This window comes from Medicago truncatula, chromosome 8, assembly GCF_003473485.1.
Source record: "Medicago truncatula cultivar Jemalong A17 chromosome 8, MtrunA17r5.0-ANR, whole genome shotgun sequence".
NCBI classification, from domain to species: domain Eukaryota; kingdom Viridiplantae; phylum Streptophyta; class Magnoliopsida; order Fabales; family Fabaceae; genus Medicago; species Medicago truncatula.
The window spans coordinates 33,424,637-33,438,871 of NC_053049.1; the positions used below are offsets into that span (position 1 = coordinate 33,424,637).

Genomic DNA, 14,235 nt, shown 5'->3' on the forward strand with positions numbered 1-14,235 from the left:
ATACCCATCAGCAGTTAACTGCCGCCGGTTTCCTATTTCCTCGACACTTAACTGCCACCGGTTTTTTGAATTTCTCGGCAGTTAAGTGTCGATGAACTGTTCCATCAGATGAAATAGACAGATGCTCCCCTACTGACTATTTCATCATCAATTTTCCTTCCTTTTCCATCTAAACCCCCAAAATCCAATATTTTTCTCATCAAATCTTGCTTCAAAATCATTGAAGCATCAATCCTAGGAGGTATTACCTACTAATTTGATAATCCACCACCCACTCGGTTTCCAAAGCCTATTCCATTCCAAAGCATATTCCGATTCCAACGTCTATTCCAGTTTTGAGCCCTAATGATTATATGCCAAAGTTTATGGTTCCATTTGTTGAAAAAGTGGTGGATGTTATAGGCGATGGACATTGTGGATTTCGGGCTATAGCCGAGTTCTTGGGATTGACCGAAGAAAGTCATACCATGATTCGTAGACATCTTATTCAAGAGTTGAAAGATCATAAAAATGATTAATGTGAGAGTATATGTGGATGAGGATCGTTATAACTACATTTTAAATGGCTTACATCCTCCCACAAACAGTGGAGGTATTGCACTTGTTAATAAGTGGTTGACCTTTTCGGACTTGAGACATGTTGTTGCTAATTATTATAATAGGTGTGTGGTCTTGTTGACAAATCATGAAATTGGAATTTCAGAACCTTTTTTCTCACTAAGAGGGCAACCATCATGTGCTTTGGCTTAATTCCCAATCATTTTGTGCTTATTTATTTGAAGGATGGTTGTCCACTACCTCCATAATCTACGGAGTGGAACAATCACAAGAATGAAGATGCATTGACTTGAGAAGATGAGTATTTGGATCAACAAGCTAGGTTCGGAGATCTTATGATTATTGAAAAGGGAGAGAAACCGCCCCAACCAAAAAAGGAGTCAAACGAAGTTAAAGCTATTTTGTGCGACACTTTCGAAAAAGCAAAGCAATAATTTGAAGTTATTGGGGGAAGATGAAGAAGATTCAAGTTCACTCGGTGTTAATCTTTTTTTTTTTTTTTTTTAGAAATTACACCGACATAGGTCGATATTGTAATGCCAATTTTTTGTGTCCAATATATAACTAACATTGATTTGCTACAATAGACCCACTCATTTTCATGAAGGTCTATTTTAGCAACCATCACTTTTTCACTTGGACACAAAAACCCCTTTTTTTTTGGGAAAACAAAAACTAAAGGGCACAAATGTCATTTTGATTAAAAGTTCAAATATTCTTTTTATTTTCTATTTATTTTTACGAGAATCTTCTAGTCCATTATCTTTCTTCGTCCATTGTTTTTTTTTACGTGACTTTCTTTCTTCTCTCATCATATGAATCCAACATTCAATTAGGATATGAAGAAGAACCATCATATGAATCTACCACAGATTCTCTTCATTGGAAACAAGAAAACTAATCGATTTCCAATTTATATTAGTCTCCCTTCAACGTATCTTCCACATAACAATTCTGGATGGGTCACATAATTCTTACTTTGTTATGTTTATGGTGTTTATTCTTTGACCCTCATCATGATACATAAGCTGCAAGTTCCACTTATGATGAAAAACTTTGTGGAGAATGATGCAAAAATGTCAATATTATCACACAGGGGGTTGTTTACTGAAGAAAGTTCTGTAAAAAAAACACAGAAGGAAGAAAGTGTAAAGAAAACAGAAGGAAGAAAGAGAATGCGTCTAAAGAATTCTCATAAAAATAAATAGAAAATAAAAGAAATTTAACCTTTTAATTAAAATGACATTTGAGCCCTTTAATTTTAGTTTTTCCAAAAAAAAAACAAGGGTTTTTGTGTCCAAATGAAAAGGTGTTGGTTGCTAAAATAGACCTTCATGAAATTGAGTGGGTCTATTGTAGCAAACCCCTTTATATAAATATATGAAAATATGACTTTTATATAGTGGAACTAGTGCACTACTTTTTTATTCGTTATCAATATTTACGCATTTGATATACTTTTTTTCTTGGTTATTACGTTTCATTCTAATGTATGATTTTTTTTTTTCATAAAGCTTTTGTAAGTCAACATGTAAGAGGTTGCAAAAATTGAAAGTCGTGTTTGATACTCCGCTTTTAAAAAGATAATTAAGGTTATGATAACCCCGACCGACACTCTTGATGATTTGAAGGCGCAACTTAGCACATATTTTGAGTATCTTAGTGAAAATCAATATGCACGTCACTTATTTGCTCAAATGACTTGCATGGACCTAGGAGGAGAAAAAGATGAAGACATGTGGAAAACGGCGATTTATGAGCCATGGCTTATCCGTGATGATAGTGACGTTTCACTTATGTTTAGACATATGGTTGAAGATAATATATTATATATGTGTGTTTGTTCCATTTGCACATGCGTAGAATGTCGATAGATATTTTATGTAATGATGTGTAATGTGTTGTTTAATTATGTATACTCTGTAATGTTTTGATGAATTTCAAACATTCGTGTAATTTTAACGAAATGTTGAATTGATTTAATTATCGACAACCGTAAAAGATAATGTATTTTTCTTGTTTATGACTGAGTATAAATGATGTATGAGTTGTATTGCCTCTGAAAATGCCTAGAGCTCACACAATTTAATTGTGGAGAAGTGGAGTGTCCGGGATTCGAACCCGGCTCCGGCATATAATATGCAATATCCCTACCAACTGAGCTAAGCTCACGGGGATAAACACATATCATTTCTAATGAGAATTACTTTTAACCAAAATAAATTTTATCAAAATCAATTATTTTCTGCACAACCAAACACACACTTGGTTTCTTTGATATTTTTTTTAATGGGATATTTAAATTAATTATTGTTAATATTTCACTCATTGTATTTTGAAAATATTCAAAAGTATTCATATGATCCCAATAGCCGTGTTTGGTATTTTCTTTTAAAATAATTGAATATTAAAAATAAAGGTATATTGGGAGGAGGGTTAGGAAAAGCAACATTGTTAAGTAACGTGAGTTTTGATGTACAAGCCGAATACGAATAGAACAGAAGAAGGTTGGAATCTTTGGATGATCTCTGTTGCTGTTCTCCTTCTCTCAATCCAATAAATAAACAAACCCTTATCTTATTACTCTCCATTCCATTCCATTCCGATGAAACTTTTCCTCTTCCTCCGGTTTCTGTTCCTTTTCTTCTTCTTCTCGCTTTACAATCAACACTGTTGTTGCATCCATGCCCTTTCTCGCTCTCCAACAGCACGCTCCATTCTCTCTCTTCCTCCTCCTCCGTCAGTTCCCTAATACTCCTTTCCTTTCTTTTTTTATTTATTTCTTTATTTACATTTTAACATGTTGAGTTATCACACACATGACACGACACGAACTATATATTGCCATGCATGCAAGATTGCTATGTTGTATGTCACAACTTAAAATGGCGGGAAACATATATTCATGCTCTAAACAAATGATGTTAGCTGTGAAGAAGCATAAGGTTGTTTCAACATATACTGTAAGCATAGCTTTTAAGGATAATTTTGGATGGACAAGTTAATTAAGTGCTTATTCAATAAGTGATGTTTTTAATTTGAGCTTCACTCATATACGATAAGCTATTTAGGGGTGGATGGGAATAAAAGAGGATTGCCTGCCTTTATCTTACGAGGTTAATAAAACTAGCTAAAAATCATTTATTGCCATATCATATGATGTTTTTACGAGTTTTTCCAAATATTTATCTAAGCGCTTATGCCATAAAATAAGACCAAATAAGCTCTTTCAATCATCTGTCCGTTTGGATTGGCTTATTTTAGAGCTTATGCAAAGCAGCTTATGTAAATAAAGAAGCATTAATGTATTATTTATAAATTTGTTAAGGCAGTTTATGAAAAAACAACTTATGAATTTACAATTTTCGTTAGTAAGATCTTATGAATTAGCATAAAAGCTTATTTATTTGCATAAGCTCTTTTTCATAAGCACAATCCAAACAGGCCCTATGATCTAAACATTCTAAATGTTTAATGTTGGTTTATCTGAAAACCTTTCATAATTGTTGTAGGCTTGTATCTTTTTGGCGATGTGCTGCTAAGTTTGATTTTTAAAGGATTTTTTTCTTTCTCTTCTTATAATTTCTGTTTTGATCAGCTCTTAATTACAAGCAAAACTCTTCTTTTTTATTGCTGTGAAATGTTTTTTATTGACAGTAAGCAAGCAACATCACTGATTGCCACACTAGATGGGACCATGTATTTGGTGGCCAACCATGAGAATGGTCCCATGAGGATGATATGGTCATTCTGCTCAGGATCGCCGATCTACAGTTCGTATCAAGCTCCTATCAATAAGGGTCGCGGTAAAGGTAAAGAAAATGCATCTGCAGTGCCAGTTAGTGGGTTTATGGAATGTGGGGATGATTGGTCATTGTACATGCACGACGAGCACTACGGTAAAATGGTATTTATCTTGATTTATATCTGTTACAAAATTGTAATTGGTGTATTTATGGCATTTTTGCAATGGTTTAAGACAACTATCATGAATTTAACTGTTACATTAGGAAGTTACCCTTGTTCTTGATTGAATGTGGATAAAAAATTTGAAATCTGTCTTTTGCATTTAATTAGAATACCATAGAAAGTGGTAGGAATCCCATAACAGAATTCTGGTTTGATATATTGCTATTATTGTTGAATTAAAAAATGAGCTCCAAGAGATATTAAAACGATGAAAGATAAGCTTCCCAGTGGACTAAACACGTTCTTCCCAGTAAGCTTCTAAATAAACCATAATTATCATAATTCTCTCTCTGCCTCCTAAAACCCCCATTTTTCCACTATCCTCTTGCAACCTCCCTCCGTTAACTAACAAACAAACTAAGCAACTAACTAACTCCAAGACCTTCTTAATTCTTCCTAGAATGTGCCCTCTTTAATGTGGGCCCTTTTTGTTGCTGCCCCAACTTCCGGCCCTCTCACCATATTTGAAGAATTCTTATATCCACATTGGAATAATTGTTCATTTTTATTTGATGAAAAACATAAAAAAATATCTTCAATCTTGTAGTGTATTCTCACAATTGATTTGTGTTTCGGTTTTGAGTTGGAGGCTTTGGTGAATGCATGACTTACTAAGTGCATATGAGAATCGCGATGGTTTGCATTTAATCCTCACTTCTGTCAAAGCTCAAAAGAAATAAAAAAAATCCTTTTGTGACTTGGCAATATCTAAATTTAGGAGCAATACTTGCCTTGTGACGGAAATTCGGCTAATTGTGTGGTCCTTCTTATTTGAAACCCTATCAATGTCTTAGATTGAACTTCATGCTTTGAAGTTGACAAGAGATGCTGGAGAATTCGTTGGACGGTTTGGTGAGTGAGAGTAATAGGTCTCATGTTGTTCATGTGGCACGTTGGTTTTGAGTCAACCTTTTATTCTTTCTTTATTTCGTCCTAATACATATACCTGGAGAAAACAAGCAGATAATTTCATTCTTATCCTACACTATTCAAATATATGTAGCCGACAATAACTTATGCTAAAATGTCTCCTGATCGATAAAAAACATAGTAGGTTCCTTTTGTTAGTAGAAAAAATGTATAATATTTTCATTGCCAATTTGTTCCAGTGTTATGTATATCTAACTATCTAAGTGTTGTTTATTCTTTTTTTTTTTTCCTGAGGAGATTTGTGATTGATGTTTTTCTTCTTCTTCTGAGGAGATCTGTGATTCTGTTGATTGTTTATCATGTTTGCAGAGAATCTCAGAATCTATTGCAGAATTTGTACCTCGTACACCTACCATCTCACATGATGGAGCAATTATACTTGGATATAGAGAAATCACTTTGTTTGAAGTTGAAGCTAAAACTGGGTCGATCATTCGAATCCATGCCAAGCCTGATCCTGATAATGCTTCCGCACCTTTGAGTGATGATAGGAAGACCGCTAGAAGCATCGCCAATGCAGATAATAAAGTTCTTGCTGATCCTGAAAAGCTAAATTCATCAGAGCCGGTGCTCAAGATTTTTAGAACAGATTATTTTCTGAAGTCTGTTTGCCCCAACTCAGGAATAGTATTATGGAATTTGAGAGTAGCTGAATTTGAGGCTGTATTATTATGCCAACATACTACATTTGAGGTAGAGGATGAAAATCCTTCGGTCAGCGGTCTCAATTTTACGATGCCTTACCCATGTCAAGAGATGCAAAAAGTCTTTCGCCTGAAAAAGAATTTTCTACTAGAACCTTTAATCACTGAAAGTTCACATGGAGCTTATCATGGAAATGATATACTCTTAATGCCTACTTCAGATATGATGATTCCTTTGCAGCCTAATATTGATAGATTTTTCGATGGTCATGATGATAATATGATGATGCTTCCTATGCCTTTTCTGCAACAAAATAATGATACAACAGATGAACTCTTTCAGCCTCTCGTTGAGATTGCTTTAAATTTGAACAAGAAGAGTGGATGGTCAACTCCATTACCTAATGTATTGTTTAAGGTTTTTGGTCTGGTTTTGGGCATTTCAGTCATCATCTACTTTATTTTTGTGAAGGTGTTTAAGAATGATAGAGAAGTATGGCCGAACTTTAATCAAGTTGATGAAGGTATTGATGGACGAAGAATCGGCAAATTATTCGTTTCAAATAAAGAGATTGCTATAGGAAGTAATGGTACCATTATCTTTGATGGAAGATATGAAGGCCGATCAGTTGCAGTCAAGCGGCTTGTCAAAGCTCATCATAGTGTAGCCTCTAAAGAAATCCAAAACCTCATTGTGTCTGACTATCATCCAAACATTGTCCGATGGCATGGGGTGGAGCATGATCAAGATTTTATTTACCTTGCACTGGAACGTTGTATTTGCAACTTAGACGATTTGATTCAAATTTATTCAGATACATCAGAAAATTCTGGTTTTAGGAAGGACCAAGCATTCATATGTTTGATAAAGAGCCAAATGGAGACAGGGAATGATACTACACAATATCTTTGGAAAGAAAATGGCTATCCATCACCTCTACTACTGAAATTGATGAGGTTTGTATTATTTCTTCTTGATTTGATGATTTATTTAAGGACATATTTAGTGAATGATATTGGACCAGGTTGAATTCTGGAAATTCCTAGGTGAAGAACACATTATATTAGTTGGCAAAACCTTACCAAATTATCCTACTAGATTTTGCTGACTAGTGAGATATCTGATGCTTGGAGGAGTGATATGCTCCATTGTGGGAAACTGGGGTGGTGTCTGCTTAGAATTCACATGCACTTAATGTTTCAATTTAAGTTTGAAATTTTTAACAGTGAAGTTTTAGGGAACAGCTAATAAATATAGTTTGAGATTAGAAGTAATGGTTTTATAGTGTAGCTTGGTTTTAGGCTTAACAAATGCACCTTGTTGGTGTTGATGTGCTGGAGAATTGCTGCAACTAAGGAAAGATGACTGTAAAAGAAAAGGTTGTGTTGTAAATGAGGATATTGGATTTAACATATAAGGTTGAGGTAAATTGAGTAAGTAGAAGATGATGCAAAATTTACGATAACAATTTCGCTGTACAATGTAATGGTAGGAGAATCCAAGGGGATAGAGGGGACCATGGATGACATAAAATGAAGGTAATAAAATATGATAGTCCAAGGTTGGAGGAAAGCATAATAGTGAATAAAAAGGATGACTAAGGAAAAACCTATTTAGATTCCATATGGATTCTTGCAGTTGATCTAAGTTATTTGAAGTTGAAATTTAAGATAAACCTTCATTTAATGAAAGTTCTTACTTTAGTTGGATGCTCACATTGTAAGTGTAGTTTATTTTACACATTTTTATTATAAACTAACTTCTATTTTTGTTTTGCAACTTAGGGATATTGTTGCCGGGGTTGTTCATTTGCATGAACTAGGAATTATACATCGAGATTTGAAACCCCAAAATGTTCTATTAATCAAGGAAAGATCCTTATGTGCAAAGCTTTCTGACATGGGCATTAGCAAACGTCTTCTTGATAACATGTCCTCTTTGGGTCATAGTGCTACTGGTAAGCACTAGGGAGAATTTAAAAATTGTTTGCATTTCCTAGCATTTACCACGTGAATGTTCAATTATGTCTAGCATGAGATTAGCATCTGTAAATTACAATACAGTGATTGTTAGATATCTCTTAATATCTTCAGAGTACTTTAATTGTCTCGGTTTATCTTAAACATGTCTTGGAACATTAACAGCCAAAACTTTTTCCAAACTAGGTGGGGTTGACTATATCTATTAAATGATGACATAATGTCCTATCATGGATCCTATTTAATGATATGCTATTGATATGAAATTTCTCTTAATGATTTGGCCTTGTTTTTCTACCCTCCTTATCGGTGCCTCAACGGGTCTCTGCCACCCATGCTTGAACCGAACCACCTAAGATAATACTTTGCTTTTACTATAATTTATTGTGGACGCAACTAGCCATCTAACTAAAGAAATAGTCTAACTAGTTGGTTTCTAATTTTATTTCCCTTCCTTGTATGTTTACTTATTTAATTAATTTTGGTAGTCTAATTTTATTAGTGGACTTATGCTGTTTGGTTTGACAAAATTCTCATTCCTTCTTTTCAGTAATAATTATCGATCCAATCTAATGTTCTTCAGAGTTGTTTCTCTTCTTTCTCTTTCCAAATTCATTGACCTTTTCTCTTTATATTGTACTTTAATAAGTTTATTCTTCTTGCATTAAGGTTTAATGGCTTAATTGCAGGTGGGGGCAGTTCAGGTTGGCAAGCCCCAGAGCAGCTTGTTCAAGGACGCCAAACACGAGCTGTGGATATATTCAATTTAGGTTGTATTCTTTTTTTCTGTATGACTGGGGGAAAACATCCATTTGGACAGCATCTTGAGCGTGATATCAATATCGTGAACAACCGAAAAAATCTTTTCTTAGTGCAGTTCATTCCGGAAGCTGAGGATCTTATTAGCTGTTTATTAAACCCTGACCCTAATCTAAGGTAAAGCATTGTCATTCATTGTGTGTTTGGAGGATGGAAATATATCTTCTCATACCTTCACAGTGTTGCATCTGCTATGATTTGCTCAGAGTTCATACGAACATATCAATTAATATTATGAGTAATAACTTAAGGCTAAAAGTTCATACGAATATACCTATTAATATTATGTATAATAATTTAAGATGCAAGAGTGATGCCCTATTTTGATAACATTAATCTATTGTAGTTTTTTTTATTGGTCTGCTGATTTCGGGAGGTCCTATTTTAAGCCAAGACTAGGATTTATCAGAATAGGTTAAATTGAAACTATGCTATTTCATTATAATTTCAGTCTCTAGATTGCTACTGTGTATTTCTGTCTGGTATGATATTTTGCTTCTTTGTTGTTTTTTGCTGTCTGAGTCTCGTCTTAAGCCAAATCACTATGTAGTCCGACCATGGCCAACGCTGCGCTGCAAACACCGGTCACAGAAAATATCAATACCTGTTCCACACTTATGTTGGTTTTTTTTAGGCTAAGGACAAAATCTTACTCAATGTCATTTCATTTTGACTTATTGGTTTTTGTCGAAATTTTCAACTGTTTCTTCAGTTGGTTGATTGGTTTCGTGTTTTTTGGCATAAACCTTATTGGTTATATTTCTGGCAGTCTTCATGGTTTATATTTCTTGGTTGTTATATTTTCTCTTTTGAAGGGTATATTTGTAAAAAGTTTAAAGTTCTTTAAGCTTTAGATTGAAGGGTAATGTTAGAATATAAAAAAATATGTTACAATATCTTTGATATTATGTCTGTGTATCCTAGTTTATCTCCCAGGATCAGTTTATGATCATGTAGTATCTTAGATTATAACTTAAAACTAGTTTTCATATTACATAGTTATTAGCCGATCCCACTTAGTGGGATGAGGCTTGGTTGTTGTTGTATTACATGGTTATTATCATGGTTTGTTTCCTGTTTTCCCAATTTATTTAGGAGCAGGAGCTTTGTATTTCTATAAATAGGAGTTTGTGTTTAGTTTTTTGTATCAAATTAGTATTGGTATAAAGTAAATCAATCATATTACATTATTATCATATTCAAAGTCATTATTTCTCTTCTTTTTTCTAAATCTCATTAACTTCAACAATCATAAAGCAAAGGTGTTAATTTTTATGGTTGGCACTTTAGGGCATTCAACAATATAGGTATTGTCAGCCACCGAACTCTATCGTTTCTGCTGCTTCTGTTATAAAGAGTCACAGATGCTATCACTTTCACATGATTGAAAAAACTTGACAAATAGAAACATTTGATTGCTTAAATTAAGATTAGAGAGACTGTATGATAGCTCCAATAATGAGGGACTGAATCTATATTGTTGCCAAAGATCAACTCTCCTAAAAACCTTAGCCTTAGGGTAGAAGTCCGTGAATTGTGTTATATCTCTATCTTTTTTATTTATAATTCTGATTGCAAGCTAGAAATTTCATTTAAGAAATTATTTCCTTTATTTCCAGACCGAAAGCGACTGAAGTGTTGCAGCATCCTTTTTTCTGGAATTCCGAGACGAGACTTTCATTTTTACGTGACACCAGTGACAGGGTGGAACTGGAAGATAGATATCTTCATAGTTCTGATCTTTTGAGGGACTTAGAAAGCATTGCCGCAACGGCCTTAGGTGGTAAGTGGGATGAAAAGATGGAACCAGCTTTCATTGTTAACATTGGTCGTTACCGGCGTTATAACTTCAACAGTGTTCGAGACTTGTTGCGGGTTATGAGAAACAAACTAAATCATTATGGAGAATTGCCACCACAAATCCAGGTACTTTCTTGGACTAGTAGCATTTAATAGATTTATTTTTTTCATTCCCATGATAGATGATAAATATATATGTATGTGTTTATATATCATAATCATAATGCAGACTACCATAATTTAAAATCATGTTAGTTTCTTCTACCTGTATATAGAGTTTAATGAAGTGAATAAAGACATCTTGAAAACTAAAATATAAACAACCAATTATGAAATTCAGTTATAGGTTTTACATCTATGTGGTGTGTGGGCTGGATTGGCCCTTAAGGCCTTAACTCAGCACCCAACCTGTGTACACGGGGATAAATAACGCTAAACGACTTCAAAACCCATGGGGTGGATTCAGCTTCAAGTTTCCTAGCCGATGAGATTTGCTAATAACGGTGTAACATTTATTAGCGATTGATGTTTCAGCGGCTTATTAACTTACCCGCCATGGTTGTCTATACAACCAATTATCTGATTCCCCCTTTCAAGTCATCCTCTTATTCCTTCAACTAAACACAACAAATCCTCTTTATTAGCATTTTAATGTGGGTGTTTGGAAGAGTGTATTTGGGATTATCTTACTACAGATGTTTGGAAAAGTTGATGAAAATAGTTTATGTTATATCTGTAAGTTTTTTTCGGCTTATCTTTCATTCAAATGCTTTCAAAGAATAATCAGAGGTATGTAAATACCTCAAGAACTAACATGTGAGGACCCAGAAAAGTACGTGTACCTAAAACTAGAATTATTCTTGTTACAGATGTGTTTCGCATGAAAAATTAATACTGATAACTCATGCATAAGTTGGACATCTTTACTCTAGGTCGTGAAAGCTATCCATCAACATATATGGGCTTCTAATTTCTTATTGGCTTTTCAGGAACTAGTTGGACCTGTTCCTGAAGGATACGATGACTACTTTGCAAACCGATACCCAAGACTCTTGATTGAAGTGTATAATGTTATATGCAAGCATTGCAAGGAGGAAGAGTGTTTTCAAAGGTATTTTTAAAATGATGATTATGCAAGGAAGACTGTTTTCAAAGGTGTTTTCCCCATATGAAAATAGATCATATGGGGAAAACTGGTTGCAGCATGAAGCAGATTATGTATATATTTTATTAAAAGCAATGATTTATGTGTAAATGTGTTTATATTGTCACTGATCAATCTAAGCCGCGCCTTTTTAACTTTCACTTTTTCCACCAATTTGCTACAAATGTGTAGAAATGCATGCTACCGTTAACTCTTGATTCTAGCATTGAGGGTTTTAATATTTCGACTGAGTAGGTCAATTTATCATGCATGGCCAAGTTAAGACACTTGAGCGAATGTTTTTAATTTGCTTTTTACCGTCTCAGAACTAAAAAAATAACAGTTAAGTAAATAAATTTCCTCTATTTATAATTAATTATATATAGCACAAACACTTACATTGTGATATCAGTTATGTCAGATACCTAAAGATCTACTGTGTCGAGTAAATATCAACTGTTATGCTACAATCTAAGAGATGGAATCCCCAATTGGTATATTACATTTTCAATAGTAATTGGATTGGATGACGCCGTTTTAAATTATGTGTGTGTTTGGTTCTGAGGTGTGTAGAATTGATTCTGACAGAATTGATTCTGAAAGAATTGATTTTGACAGAATTGATTCTGACAGAATTGATTTATGTTTGGATGCAATAATGCAGAATTAATTAAACAGAATGATTGTTGTTTGGATAGTTTTGATCAAAATTACTTTTGAATGTATAATTACCAAAATAGACATAGTTAAATACAAATAAATAGAAATTACTAAATTAAGATAATTAAGTGCAATATAGTCCTAAAATATAAGGTATTACAATACTAACATCATGAAAATAAAAATTACAAATAGATAATAGAATTTAAAGTGCAATAGAGTATTAAAATATTATTACAAAACTAACATAATGTGTATTATAGTACTAAAATATTGATATAATAATTTAAAGTACAATACTAATTATTTTGCCTGTGCTCAATAATTTCATTGCGGATTATGTTTCGAACGCGATCCATCTCTGACGACGAAACTACATTTAAAACTTGTGATTGATCCAAGTTAGATGAGCTATCATCATGATGAATGACTGTGCTTTCATCTTCATAAACATTAAAATCCATATCATTTTCTGCCTTCCTTCGGATAAAGTTGTGTATAGCCATTGTTGCGACAACTATTTGAACTTGAGTCTCAAATTTAAACTTAGGCATTCGACGTAGGATTGCAAATCTGTTCTTCCATACCCCAAAAGTTCTTTCTATTGTGCACCTTAAACTAGAGTGATAATAATTAAATACTTCATTATGATTTGCGAATCCGTTAGAACGCCTAAATTCAGGAAGATGATATCGTTCACATCTATATGGACCAATGTACCCTTATCATTACTTGAAGGAGGATCCGCGGAAACTTTCCTTTGCGTAGCCATAATGCTATGTACACAAAGTATGATAGGAAAAATAAAAGATAAAATGAGCCAACACTACCTATCTATAGATGCATATTGAAGAACATGATGAGGGTTTTGTTGTTGAGTTGCTGGATATTGTTTGTGATATGTTTCAAAAAACACTTTTACCCTTTATTGATCACACATACCTTGAGGGTAAAAAATCAAGAGTATTCGTATGTGAGAAGAAAATAATCTCAAAAAACACTTTTACACTTTATTGATCACACTTTGTTATTTATACACACATATTGTTAATTAGTTTCGCATTGAACAAACAATCTGATACAAACTTCATGCTAAAATACAGAAAAACAGCAAAAAACAAGTAAACCAGTACCAAATTACCCACAAAAAAACACTAATTTCTAAGAGACATTTTATCAAACACATACAATGCAGCAATATTTTTCCTTTGTATAAATTAATAAGAGGTACTAATTTATGGAACCAAACAAATTTTATAAGCATTGCAACAAAGAAAAAAGTGTGATTTTGGTACAACAAGTAAGCAAATAAAAGTTAAAATCACTCAAAAATGACAAATTACCTTGTTGTTGTTGTTATCTTTTGAGCAGAATTTTTTCTTCTTGTTGTTCTCTTCACCACAATTTTTCCTTGTAGGAGATGATGTTGTTATATAAGCTGATGGTAATAAATTTTTGGATTAAATTTGGGAAGGGTGGTTGAATTATGGTTGAGAAAAGTGGACTGTGAAGGGGGAATGGAATTAATAGAATTGAGAGTTAAGACTGCAGAAAATAAATGTTATTCTCTTCACCAACATTTATTTTAATAAGACTGCAGAAAGAAAAAATTCGGTTGGAGAAGGGTTAGAAAAATTAATGAGGGCAGGGATGGAATTAATAGAATTGAGGGTGTAGAATTGATTCTAGGAAAGTAAGAAGCTAGGAATTGTAGCTTCAACTAGAATTGCT

The 14,235-nt window shown here is 33.5% G+C and overlaps 1 protein-coding gene and 1 long non-coding RNA gene across 3 annotated transcripts; one reads left to right on the forward strand and one right to left on the reverse strand.

Moving 5' to 3' along the window:
* The first annotated feature begins 2,998 nt into the window (after nt 1-2,998).
* LOC11418562 (serine/threonine-protein kinase/endoribonuclease IRE1a) lies at nt 2,999-12,131 on the forward strand. Of its 2 annotated transcripts, none has more exons than XM_039829601.1 (7): nt 2,999-3,301; nt 4,216-4,465; nt 5,767-7,058; nt 7,887-8,059; nt 8,771-9,017; nt 10,520-10,826; nt 11,690-12,131. In XM_039829601.1, exons 1-7 carry the CDS (start codon nt 3,243-3,245, stop codon nt 11,819-11,821), a joined length of 2,460 nt encoding a protein of 819 aa, XP_039685535.1. In that variant the 5' UTR covers nt 2,999-3,242; the 3' UTR covers nt 11,822-12,131. The 2 variants fall into 2 exon arrangements, with proteins under 2 accessions (XP_039685535.1, XP_003629104.2); XM_003629056.4 differs by having other exon boundaries at nt 2,999-3,297.
* A 569-nt stretch (nt 12,132-12,700) lies between these two features.
* On the reverse strand, nt 12,701-14,147 carry LOC120577414 (uncharacterized). The gene is made up of 2 exons (XR_005643482.1): nt 13,848-14,147; nt 12,701-13,446 (listed from the first exon to the last, which is right to left on the reverse strand). It is a non-coding gene; the product is annotated as an uncharacterized lncRNA (long non-coding RNA).
* Nucleotides 14,148-14,235: the final 88 nt, after the last annotated feature.

Excerpts from the sequence above, each read along its gene's own strand:
- LOC11418562 (XM_003629056.4), top strand. The coding sequence starts at position 3,164 with ATGAAACTTTTCCTCTTCCTCCGGTTTCTGTTCCTTTTCTTCTTCTTC. Across the intron at positions 8,060-8,770 it reads TTTGGGTCATAGTGCTACTG|GTGGGGGCAGTTCAGGTTGG; the intron begins GTAAGCACTAGG and ends GCTTAATTGCAG. Across the intron at positions 9,018-10,519 it reads AACCCTGACCCTAATCTAAG|ACCGAAAGCGACTGAAGTGT; the intron begins GTAAAGCATTGT and ends CTTTATTTCCAG.